Source organism: Salvelinus alpinus, chromosome 32 (genome assembly GCF_045679555.1).
Source record: "Salvelinus alpinus chromosome 32, SLU_Salpinus.1, whole genome shotgun sequence".
Lineage (NCBI taxonomy): Eukaryota > Metazoa > Chordata > Actinopteri > Salmoniformes > Salmonidae > Salvelinus > Salvelinus alpinus.
Window position 1 is genome coordinate 18668679 of NC_092117.1, and position 13790 is coordinate 18682468.

General features: G+C 39.8%; 1 protein-coding gene across 2 annotated transcripts in view; it reads left to right on the plus strand.

The window, feature by feature from the left end:
- Positions 1-2084: 2084 nt before the first annotated feature.
- LOC139562111 (SH3 and PX domain-containing protein 2A-like) overlaps positions 2085-13790 on the plus strand; it is a 109477-nt gene continuing 97771 nt past the window's right edge. Inside the window, exons 1-2 of one of the 2 annotated variants that reach the window (XM_071379462.1) lie at positions 2085-2510; positions 6303-6383. In XM_071379462.1, the coding sequence (XP_071235563.1) occupies positions 2439-2510; positions 6303-6383 (153 nt within the window). In that variant the 5' untranslated portion in view covers positions 2085-2438. The remainder of the gene's footprint in view (positions 2511-6302; positions 6384-13790) is intronic. The other variant, XM_071379463.1, reaches the window with a different exon arrangement.

Genomic DNA, 13790 nt, shown 5'->3' on the forward strand with positions numbered 1-13790 from the left:
CTCCCTGTCCAAACTCAAGTGATGCGAGTTATAATTGAAGTCCGTGCTATTGGCGCCATCTTCTGATTTTTTTTTGTCACGCACTCTTTTGTCATTTGCGATTTCTGTCTCACATCGAGGATCAAGCAGCCAGCTCACTGCTTTGGAGAAATATGTATTTCTGAAAGGCTTGATTTATTCCAGTCTATTAACAATGAGCCAATCCATTTTTGAACCCCACTCCCCCTTGTCAGTCTGAAATAGGTTAGGTCCACATGTATGTGTAAGAAATGGCCTAGTCTTACACATACATGTGCCTTATTACAGTGAGCAATAAGGCGCAAAGGTTCACAGGAACTTTGTACAAACATATTTAATAAAAAAGTAAGTAGGTTAGTAGCATAGCATCAAAAAGCAAAGCTAAATAGAACATTTGGAGATTACTGGAATAACTGCAAAAACTGCAGAACACTATGCCGAGATAGGGAACCTCAGCAGAAGGTGAACGTAACAAATATAGCTGTGGCCTATAGGTCTACTGTGATCTCAACCACTGCCCTTCCGTTAAGCGTACCATAGAGCTGGTTATAGGCCTATAGCTCCGTCTTGAACCTGGAAGATTCCAACAGCAGGTAGGGTCAGGAAATGTATCATTTAAACATGAATAGGCATATTCTTGTAGCATATAATGCATTATTTAGATTATCCTTTTTGTTTTATATACAGTTTTAAACCCCAATTAAATCATTAAATGAGCATTAGATTTAAACAATTGACAAATCATTTTAATAATCTGAAAAAATAGGCCTACCAATACCATCCCTCTCAAAGGACAATGTAGAAAAAAGGACCATGTAGAGTCCACACAGTGAAAACAGGTGACGTTCTTGAGTTCCTGGCAATTCGACACTGAGAGAGAAACTCATAAACAAAAGACAACAAACAAGTATTAGAAAACAAACAATTCAAACTTTGTGAACGAATATGTTTTACTTTAATAAATATTCCAGTCTCAGTGTATTTGGATTGTATAGTAGGCCAAACAAACCAAACAATTGTCAGAGGTGCTCACTGGCCTCTACTCTCACATTTCAAATGCAGAATGTATGTGAAATGTACAGGTTAGCAAGTTCGAGTCAGCCAGTGGATGACCTTTATTGGGACCTCCACACAGTATGGTGGGGATCGTACATACCATACAAACGTAACATATCATACTAAATAGAAAGTTCGGTTTTACGTACAGAATAATACGAAATGCTCTGAGACCAGACCAAGTTGCAGCCCAACCTTTTACAGGGCTATCAGTTTCAATATTTTCAACAGACTCTTTAGAGTTGGTGAATATTGGCAGAGGGAGTTTTCAGGGTAAGTGTGGGAGAACACGGAATTCTGTACAGTAGGACCCAGCTAGCGTCGGCTCGAGGCTTCGCTCACGTGTTACAATTTAGATTTAGGTAAATTCTGTGTTCACGAGCAAGAACGATAGAATGCATTATGAAAGATGACCAATAGAGTGCAGTATAGCCACTTGTTTCAACTTCTTGCTCAACAATGGAATGCGGCCAGGGAAAACAGTAGGCTAACAGACTGAGATAAAACTAACTATTGAAAATGCCATTTTGTTCTACTACAAAATTCTTTCCTATGGCAATTTGCTGAATGTGTTATAGTGCACTTGTAGGGTGTCATAATTTCCACTGTAAAAATGCTTATTGCTTTATACTCATTGTGTCGATTGGACTACTTAAATAACCCCGTGAGACTTATGAAATGGTCGTTTTTGTAGCCTATGCCATATGCTTCATTGTTGGAATCCTATTTAGAGCAGACCTAAAATTCCTGCTGTAGCCTATAGGCCTATTTCATGATAGGCCTAAATAGTCACGGTAGATATGATCCCTTTAGATACGTCTATTCTACTATAATATTTTAAATACGCTATTCTATTTTATTCTATTCAAGTTGTTTATAAATAGTATGTGTTTGGGAGCACGGTATTTTTTAGGCTATAGTAATTCATCAGCCCTACAAATGACAATTGCTAGAGTCACCCCGCCCCTCATTAAAGGACAGTAACTGTCCAACGCAAGGGCCAACCTACTTTTCTTTCAAGGAGGGCTGAGCAGCAGTGCTCTGCAATATGCGCTCGCCGAACCGCTGCCCTCCGTGTCTTCGGTGTGTTGTTTACAGTATTTCCTGCTCCGCAAAAATAACATGCAGCTGGCAACAACTTACATTGGATGGATGTAGCGGATCAGCACGCACGTTGGGCATTGTTACGCCAAACTTTACTTGACAAACATAGACTTTTCTTTTAGGCCTACATTGTCTTTTTAGGGACATTTGCGCTTTGATAGATTGCCCTGCTGAAACTTTCCTTGACAATAAAGGAGCATAAATGCCCCCCACGTAACTCAATTTCCACCAACTGGATCACATTTTTAAAGTTGTTCAAGATGCAGTTCCGAACTGTCCTTGAAGTGAAAGTTGTGGATGTGCAGAAGAGGCGGAATCCCTCCAAACATTATGTGAGTATACTCTATTGATTTCTGACAATGCTTCATGATTCACAGTGCTTCATGACCATAAACAATAACTTGCCGTTTTTTCTGATATATCATTTTAAATACGTACACTTACTTATTATTTTATTCTGCTTTTGTGGTCATTCTGCTGTCAATTTTACCTTTATTTAACTAAGCAAGTAAGTTAAGAACAAATTCTTATTTTCAGTGACGGCCTAGGAACAGTGGGTTATCTGCCTTGCTCAGAGGTAGAAAGACAGATTTTTACCTTGTCCGCTCGGGGATTCGATTTTTGCAACCTTCCGTTTACTAGTCCAACGCTCTAACCACTAGGCTACCTTCCGCCCCAAGTAAAACCGTCAATAAGTTAAACCTTGAGTTATCTATATTGTAGAATTATATGCACTGGGACAAGTAGTAACAGTGCTCGTCTCCATAGAGGAAAATCAATTAGTCTGCCAAGTCCAATAGGATTAATTAAGCAGAGAGAGGATAGATGTAACCAGTACTGCCTGAGGTCCCAAAGCCTTCCTCCCTGGGGTATCACATTGGGAGATCCTGCTGGCCTGGGAAGTCCCGTGAGTAAAACATAAATCAAATCTCATTATCGATGAGCTAAGCAACTGAAAATGCTTATCCTGTTTTAGAGAGAGGAAAAAGGCAACCCTTTGTCTTTTGTCTCCAAGGTTACAGTGTGACTTCCTTGCATGGGTGAGAGAGGGACACTGGGCACAAGGACTGAGAGCCTTTGGCAACTACAGTATTGCAACAGTGTTTTGAGATTGAAGACAGTTTCTTTCAGATACCTTCCATAACCTTTGGTCCAAAAAGCAATTTTGTTCATTCTTAAAAATGTTCTATAATGCATATAAATGAAATAGGGCATTAACAAGTATTGACAAGCCTGTGTTTAACTTGCATTGGATGAAATCCCATGTCTTTGTGCTTTTAGCTAGTAAGAATAAGTAAAAACACTACTTATAAATAAGTCACATCTCCACAGTCCACATCCCAAGCTTTAATGGTAGGTGTTTTTCCTTAATATCCTGCCAGCATGGAGATATTCTGTGGAATCCGTTGGCCTCTTTGTCAAAAAGTCTTGAGAGTTTGCTGGTCATGCAGATATTATGCTGACTTGCATGCAGAGTGATGTGGATATGGTCAGATACCATGTTGGATTTTATTGCAAGTTTTATTTTATCAGTCCAACAACAACACCAGAAAGTGCTTGTTTTGTACATGTATTGTACATTCAGCAGTATAATGTTGGGCTTGAGAGGACCCCTCTTGATGATGTGTTGAATGAGTCTCTAGTGCCCAAAACACATTATACATATACTAAATGTGTGTCATACGAACAAATGAGGTGTCTGAACTGACATGACCATTTACTGCACAGTTCCAAATTTGCTCTCTATGCTCAGTATGTAAGACATTCTCAAAGGGATCTGTATTTACCACACTTTAGGGGCACTGTTGTTTCCTAAACACTTAATCCAAAGCATTTGGCCATGTCGTCTGCACTCAATTAACTGTTCAGGAACTTGTTCCACCCTGCAACACACTATTTCTGTAATGAACTATGCTTAAAATCAAGACTTGATTTCAAATAGGACAGTTAAGTCGTTACTGATTGTAGTAATGTGTAGCGACACTTAGAAACCGCATGCAGATGCAGAACAATTAGCATATGTTCCTGCATCTGCAGTAGAAGAAAGGGTGTGCCCAAATGTTTGTGGCCTACATAGTAAGTCACAGGGAGAGCTCCCACTCTAGCCATATAGTTATAGCCAACAGCCCCCTCTGGGATTATGCCATGGCTGTAGACTGGAGTCTGACAAAACAACATTGTAAAATACTAGAAAATGCAACTCTAGCCTAACTAGCTAGAGTATCTATCAAAGTTGGAGCCAATGAAGTGTAAATAGTTGATCATTTCCTTGAATTGTTTAAATGTAAAACCCAAAATGAAATGGCTAATGGTTAAACCCTGTTGACCACCTCTTTGACCCGACACAGGCTTCTAATGAGGTGTGTGCAGACAGACAGGCCTAATGAGTTAGCTTGACCTCTACTGACCTCTTGAAGTTTAGTCTGAAGGGAATTCTCTATGTGTCATTGGGTCAGTCAAAACTAAGTGGTATTACAGTGCCTTCAGAATGTATTCACACCCCGTAACATTTTCTACATTTTGTTGTGTTACAGCCTGAATTTAAGATTTTGTGTCACTGGCCTACACACAATACCCCATAATGTCAAAGTGGCAATATGTTTTTAGAAATGTTTACAAATTAATAAAAAAATGTAAAGTGAAGTCATAAGTATTCAATCCATTTGTAATGGCAAGCCTAAATAAGTTCAGGAGTAAAAATGTTCCCAAAATGTCACATAATAAGTTGCATGGACTCACTCTGTGTCTAATAATAGTGTTTAACATGATTTATGCATGACTACCTCATCTCTGTAACCCACACACACACACACACAATTATCTGTAAGGTCCCTTAGTCGATCAATACATTTCAAACACAGATTCCACCACAAAGACCAGGGAGGTTTTCCAATGCCTCGCAAAGAAGTGCACCTATTGGTAGATGGGTACAAATAAAAAAGCAGACATTGAATATCCCTTTGAGTATGGTGAAGTTATTAATTACACTTTGGATGATGTGTCAATACACCCATTCACTACAAAGATACAGGCGCTCTTCCCAACATAGTTGCTGGAGTGGAAGGAAATCGCTCAGGGATTTCACCATGAGGCCAATGGAGACTTTAAAACAGTTACAGAGTTGAATGGTTGTGATAGGAGAAAACTAATAATGGATCAACAACATTGTAGTTACTCCACAATACTAACCATTAATGACAGAGCGAAAAGTAGGAAGCCTGTACAGAAAACAAATATTCCAAAACATGCAACCTGTTTGCAATAAGGCACTAAAGTAAAACGGCAAAACATTTGCAGAAATTAACTTTATGTCCTGAATACGAAGCGTTATTTTGGGGGCAAATCCAACCCAACACATCACTGAGTACCACTCTTCATTTTTTCAAGCATGGTCAGGGCGGCATCATGTTATGAGTATGATTGCCATCGGCAAGGACTAGGGAGTTTTTTAGGATAAATATAAACAGAATAGAGCTAAGCACAGGCAAAACCCTCAAGGGAAAATGTGGCTCAGTCTGCTTTCCAACAGACACTGGGAGACAAATTCACCTTTTCAGCAGGACAATAACCTAAAACACAAGGGCCAAATATACAATGGATTTGCTTACCAAGACAATTTTGAATGTTCCTGAGTGGCCTAGTTACAGTTTTGATGTAAATCGGCATGAAAATCTATGGCAAGACTTGAAAATGGCTGTTTAGCAATGATCAACAACCAACTTGACAGAGCTTGAAGAATTTAAAAAGAATAATGTGCAAATATTGTACAATCCAGGTGTGCAAAGCTCTTGGGCCTACCTAGAAAGACACAGCTATAATCACTTGCAAAGGTGATTCTAACATGCTGTATATTCGCTCACGGGTGTGAATACTTATGTTAATGAGATATTTCTGTATTTCATTTTCAATAAATTTGCTAACATTTCTTAAAACAGGTTTGGACTTAGTCATTATGGGGTATTGTGCCTAGATGGGTGAAAAAAAGTAATCTATTTTGAGTTCAGGCTAACACAACAAAATGTGGAATAAATCAACGGGTATGAATACTTTCTGAAGGCACTGTATATGTCTGACGAATGTGACTTTGTTGTTAATGAATCCTCCTTGTTTGTTTTCTTCTGTAGGTGTACCTCATCAATGTCACATACTCTGACTCCACCTCTCATGTCATCTATAGGAGATACAGCAAATTCTTTGATCTCCAGGTAAAAGTTGATTTTTCTTTGGCAGATATCACCATAGCACAATGATATAGAACCATGTTCCAGTATCTGTTTGATCATGCACTCAATCATCTTAAACTTATACTAATGTAAACGTGTATTTAAAACGGTCAATCTGTATGTTTTAACATCTATTTGTCTTTCCATGCATACATTTCCTCACTCACTTTTCCCCAACCCTGGATTTCCTGTCAAACTGACCTGCTGCCCTCTGAATGGGCCATAATACTCATGATCTATTAGAATATGTTTCAAAAGACATTGCTATGAGGTTCTCTATGAGATTACATTAACATGAACTTTGAGTGATGGACGTCTGGTGCTCAGTGGGGAGTCAAACCTCAATGCTCTATGTGTTCCCCACAAAATGATGTTTCAATCAGGGGAAGCCCCAACTGAAAAGCCCCATTGAAGACCACTGGTGCCTGGCGGAAGTAGGGAAAATCCCATTCACCCATGCAGACTAGTGGTGAGAGGAAAAAATGACCTCAGACTAAAAGATTGGATGTGGGGTGAAGTTGCCCCTTTATTGGTTGGAGGGACACCAATGCCCCCGAGGGAAACTTCCTTCTTGAGCTGCTGATGCCAGACTTTCCAATTGAAACCCACTGAAGATACATGAACGTAGGGAGGCCACAGCTCTGAACAGTGTGGGTTCAGACTGTACTGCAGGTCTCGTGACTGTTGAAGTCGGACCCTTGACTGTTCCAGGGACCCTTGCTCTGTTTGATGGAAATGGAGCATATCCCCTGTCTCTGTAAACATTAGTCTTTTCCAGAGACCCCTTCTCCTGGCTCTTGCTCAGTTTCAGTGTCTGTAAGGCACAAAGGTCAACACCTGCCCACACAGAGAATGGGTAGGGATACTGCCTTTTACTAGTCCCTCAGTCATACAGTATGGTCCATTAGTCAGTTATGGTGTTGTTCAGCCCTTGTATTGTTATGCACTGACTGAAAGCATATGATGTATCATTTATCATTATGTGGGACCAGGTACAGGAAGAAGTGCAGACTCATTGGTCAATCCAGGAAATTGATTCATAGTTATAACATTAGTAACATGGTTAGTTATCTTTATCAACATCTCTAAGTCCTCACCTGAACAATGTTTTGTATTTTTGTGGAAGCAATTTAGTTTAGCACTTGATTCTATTGTAGCCCAATTTGAGAGTGACAATATCACACCAGCTTTTAAACAGCGGTGTCCTTTATAGGTCTGTAGATGAAAACATTGTGGCAAGCAGCCTCCACTGAACACTTGTTGAGTGTTTGAGTCTCCTGGAAGTCCTTCCGGGCCAGTGGGATTTGTGACCTGCCTGGAGGTATAGGATCCAGCTGAGGAGATGACAGGCTTTAATCCCAACATGCGCTGAGTGGAAATAAAGTGGAAGTCAAGATCAGGAAGGAGGGGTGGGGGAAGGATGGAGGGATGGCCATTGGGGAGTGAAATGACCACCAAACACGATGAGAGTGAAAGATAAGGGTGGCTTTTCCTGTACTACATGTTGGATATAGTAATGAATCCTTCCCGCTTGCTCTAGATTGTAGATACTCAAACACAGTTTCTCTCTGTGTTTTAGTGATGCATATATTTCCAATAGTTTTTGATTTTTCAACATACATCATCTAAGATTATGATGTTTTACTGTACTTCATTGCCAAAATATATTCATTTTCTAGCAATAGTTAGTTTGATCCACTCCTTCATTCCTCTCTGTTCTATGAAATCCTCTAGTGGCTGCTATTCTTGTTTTAGCTAAGTAGACACAAAGCCTGTCTGTGTGTGTTAGTGTTTGTGCCTGGTGCCAACAGACACCTACAGTTCATCTGAGGCTCAGCTCTGTTCTCTGTCCTTTCAGCACAATCACACTCTTCAGTTCGAAGCTGGCAGGGAACAGGAACGTGCTTTGCACTCTCTGGCTCGCCAAGGGATCATATGCATGATTTTGTATGAAAGAATGAAATCTGAGATAAAAATGGTGGTTGGTGTACACAGTTGTAACATAAAGCCGGACATTAATTTTCATGGGTTTATGAAATTGCCTCTCATAGTTGTTTGTCTTCGAAATTCAGTAGCTCTTGATGGCTAGATGTGTAGTATTGTTAGCAAGTGTTCACTAGCTTAGTTAGTAATTTGTCTCTTAGATAAAGTATCCCCTAGAAGAAGGGTGATGGTTTAAGTACACTTACTCCTTGCTTTGCCAGCCTCTCTAGCACACTCATCAGCGCTCTAGTGATTGCTCCTCAGGGATGCAATCACTAGAAACTATTATTTTCCATCCAGTTCACTCTTTCATATTGAACTGATTTCACTGTATGTAATTTGTGGAGTGTTAAAACACATGAGTAATCTACACATTTCTCACCAGTTCCTGAGATTTAGCTCAATAATGGCTTTAATTTTGTTGGGTGTAAAATGTTGCAGAGCTTGTGTTCCTACAACATCATCTCTGGTGTGTATGTCTGAGAGAAATGTTTTCACCCACACATTTTATTTTGAACTAAGCAGAAATTATCCCAAACAGAGTTTCTACCCTCAAAGAGAAATTAACTTCCCCGCTCCACACCCTTGGACCACAGAGGACATAACACAGAGGTCATGACATTATACTAGTGGCGTGTGCAAGTTGGCCCGTTTCCCTTCACTCTCCACTGGATGGAAAATCCTCTAAAGGTCCCTTAGTCGCTTTATTTTTTGGGTTCAGGAGTTGGACCAGAATCAGAACAACATCTCTGTCTGCACTGTAATTTGTCTGCTGCCCTGGTTTCCTCCTGACATAAGCAGGCGCCGTAACAAGTTTGTTCACTTTTAAAACTCCTATCCAAAATCCTAAGAGCTTTGATGTCATTTTTAGTGTGAAAGTATTAATCATGAAACTCTGAGTGAAGCAATGCAAGGCAGCATTAATAAACTGTTGAGTTATTGATCAGCCCTTAGTGTGCTAGCCATCATCTGTAATTGGTCAAGGATGCAGTGGCATGTTCAGGACATTTTGAATGAGGTGGCCAATGTGGGGCACAGACCCAGTTTAGGGGGGGCCATAACATTTTGATCCTTAATCTATTTTTTTTTTTAAATTTAATTATAGTGGTTCAACGCATTAAATGCTTCAACTTACAGTATGTTTGGTACATTTTCCTGTTCCCCCCAAAAATATGTATTCAAAAAGTGTTTGCATTCAAGGTCAGGATTTTATATGGGTATTAGCATACAGCAGTAAATTCACTTGAAAGTGCCATCCGGAGTGCGAATTATACTGTGACTTTTGGGGGGACCTCCTATGTGGATACATTCCTTTTATGATTTTTATAGTAAAAACATGTCATTTAACTGTAAAAATGTATTACCTTTTAATGTGACATGAACACAAGCAGTCATGAGGTTTTCATCTGATTGTCAAACAAATCAAAAAGTAGGTTAAGGAGGTTACCTGCGCACGTTCATCAACTCCAAAATAAGTCCAGCATCCGAACAGTGCACTGTGCACCCGCCATTTTGAATGGAAAAGGACATATATTACACAGCCAGGTCACCCGTGATACAAGTTAGTGTTCAACGTTCATCCATGTCTGAAGAAGTCGGGAGATGACGTGGAAACCGTCCATAGGGGGCAACAGTGAGCACTTTTACCTTCAAGTAGGTTTAGATTTTGCTAGGGCATTGTGGGTGGGGAAGGCAGATGGGCATAAGCATCTGCCTCTGATTCCAAAGGTTGTACGTTCAAATCCAGCGATTAGAAAGTAGTCTTTTATATTTAGCCTAACCTTAAGATTTCTTAATTAATGCCTAAACTTAACCCTTACCTTAAAAGTTATGAGTTAATACCTAAACTTCACCTTAAACACTTTGAAATGTGATGTTTGGAACTTTGGCATTTGACATTTGAGAAACGTGAATGAACATCTAATTCTGACGTGAGACGGTGAAAGCTAGTTCATGGATGCCAAGGGAAGCCAGGCTGCCCCAAAAATGTTAGCAATAAAAAATAAACTTTTATAAAATTATTTTCTCATTCGTGTCTATCCATGTTTCCAAATGTTGCTTTATTTCACAAGAGGCTTAAAACCTTTTCTCAATAGGGGGGCGCTGTTTTCACTTTGTAAAAAAATCGTGCCCAAATGAAACTGCCTCGTACTCTATTCTAGCTCGTACAATATGCATATTATTATTACTATTGGATAGAAAACACTCTCAAGTTTCTAAAACCGTTTGAATTATATCTGTGAGTAAAACAGAACTCATTTTGCAGCAAACTTCCTGACAGGAAGTGAAAAATCTGAAATCGAGGCTCTGTTCCAGGGCCTTCCTATTAATTTGCTTGAAATCTATGGATATACATGCACTTCATACGCCTTCCACTAGATGTCAACAGGCAGTGGGAGGTGGAATGGGGTGTCTAGCTTGATCTGAGGCCGAACAAGAGCTTTTGGAATGACGTGACTGGAAATTTCATTGTCTTCGAAGGCGCGAGAAGGAACCCCAGATTGCCTTCTGAAAAGCTTTCGGTATACACGGTAGATATCTCCGGCTCTGATTTTATTTGATAGATGTGATAAAAACATCATAAAGTAGTTTTTTTCAACCGAGTTTATTGAACGTTAATTGCGAGTTTTGGAATTTTATTTTCTTTGCGTGAGGTGAAGTTGGGCACGTTTGCGCCACATGGCTAGCTATGGTTGCTAATTCAACAGGCGAAGAGGACATTCTAAAACCAAACAATGATTTATTCTGGACAAAGGACTCCTTGTACAAGATTCTGATGGAAGCTCAGCAAAAGTAGGAACCATTTATGATGTTATTTCGTATTTCTGTGGAAAATGCTTAGGTCTATTTTCCGCCCTCATTGCAGGCGCTGTCTCGCTATAACGTAAGCTGTATGTCGTACTAAAGTTATTTTAAAAAATCTAACACGGCGATTGCATTAAGAACTAGTGTATCTTTAATTTGCTGTACAACATGTATTTTTTTGTAAAGTTTATGATGAGTTCTTTGATTAGATTAGGTGACTGTCCAAAATATCTCTGGACAATTTTGTGCAGTTTGGCTACGTATTCACATTGTAAAACAAGGATTTGTAGCTCTAAATATGCACATTTTCAAACAAAACATATATGTATTGAGTAACATGATGTTATAGGACTGTCATCTGATGAAGTTTGTCAAGGTTAGTGAATAATTTAATATCTTTTGCTGGTTTTTGCAAACGCTACATTTTGCTGCTGATAAATGCGTTTGTGTGGTTGGCTATTGTGGTAAGCTAATATAATGCTATATTGTGTTTTCGCTGTAAAACACTTAAAAAATCTGAAATATTGGCTGGATTCACAAGATGTTTATCTTTCATTTGCTGTACACCATGTATTTTTCATAAATGTTTTATGATGAGTATTTAGGTATTTCACGTTGCTCTCTGTAATTATTCCGGCTGCTTTGGTGATATTTTTTATGGTAGCTGCAATGTAAAACTATGATTTATACCTCAAATATGCACATTTTCGAACAAAACATAGATTTATTGTATAACATGTTATAAGACTGTCATCTGATGAAGTTGTTTCTTGGGTAGTGACTAATTATATCTCTATTTGGTCGGTTTTGTGATAGCTACCTATGCGGTAAAAAAATGGTGAAAATATGCGGTTGAGTCTTTTGCTATTGTGGTTAGCTAATAGAAATACATATTGTGTTTTCGCTGTAAAACATTTTAAAAATCGGAAATGATGGCTGGATTCACAAGATGTGTATCTTTCATTTGGTGTCTTGGACTTGTGATTTCATGATATTTATATGCTAGTATTTACTTGTGGCGCTATGCTAGGCTATGCTAGTCAGCTTTTTTACTGATGAGGATGCTCCCGGATCCGGGATGGTGACCAAGTAGAAGTTAATCTATTTCACCAGAGAAAGTATCTGAGCAAGGCAAACAGCACACCTCTGTCTTAGTATCTGTAGCCCATCTATCTGATACTGTCTTGCCAAAAAGAGTATGACATGCCATGTTATGTTTGGGCAGACCGCATCAGATACATGGGCTACTCATACTAAGACAGTGGGACGCTGTTTCGCTTGCTCCGATGCTTTCTCCGGTGAAATTGAGTCTTGCTGTCGGTGCACGTCTTGGTAAAAACTATCAATATATTCAGAGAAAATCTCAGAATTTCTGCTGTGGCCACCCCCTGGATATGCCACTGCAAGGGTGACCATCGCAATCATTGTAGGACTGTGTGGAGGTCTTTTAATTTCTCTGTTGTGAACTACATGCAATAAATAAATGTACTGTTGATGCTAGAACACAACCACTACATGGAATTCAGTTGTCTTCCCACTCAAACATTCTTCCACCCTCTTTCTGTCTGAGAGCTGAACAATACTCACTGTCTCTTTTTGTCTCCCTCCCGTTCTGTTTATGTATGTCTGTGCTTCAGGAATAGTTTTTTTAGTATAGCAATCTGAAATATACTTGAGAAGCATAGTCACTGACTTTTTGGCAATAATTTCAGTTAGGGAGTAATGTAAAAGATAGCTGTTAGAATTATTATTTTTTTGTGTAATTTTTCCCCCTTCTCCCAATTTCTTGATTACGATCTTGTCTCATCGCTGCAACATCCCAACGGGAGAGGCGAAGGTCGAGTCATGCATCCTCCAAAACAGGCGCCCGGCCTGCCACAAGGAGTTGCTAGAGTGTGATGAGCCAAGTAAAGCCCCCCCGTCCAAACCCAGTTGACGCTGGGCCAATTGTGCGCCGCCCTATGGCACTCCCGGTTACGGCCGGTAATGACACAGCCTGGGATCGAACCCAAGGCAGTAGATCCTAGCACCTGCATTTTAATCCGCCCCTAGGGTAGACTTGGCTGACACAGCACTTTTAACATATTAAACTGAACTGTACTGGGCAACTGAACTGGGCAACTGACTAAAGCTGCCGTAACACAAATATAACAGGAGAAATGCCCGCACAGAGAGTTGTGATTCCAAGCTGTTACTTTGTTTCCATGGGAATGATGGGTCTCCCACCTGTCTCGGGAAGTTTGGAGCAGATCCAGTCGTGCCTTAGAGGGATCCCAGCATCACTTTGGGATTGGGAATGTTCTCTGTTTGCCAGGGATCTGTTAGAGGTGTGGAGAGAAATCTCCTAGCCTGCGGGGAGCAGGCTACTGCTATCATGTCCACCAGCGATACAGATAGCATGCTACTATGAGTGTGTGGCACAATCTCAGATAAACAGTCAGATAACTAATAGGAGCTTATTGTTTATCTGACTGTGCCATACACTCAAAGTAACATGTTATCTGCATCTCTTTTGAGAAATGCAATTTTGAGAAAAGCCAAGCTTTAGTGAAGGTACAGTTGAGTACTCTGTAGACATCATAATGGCAGTGTGTGTAGAGT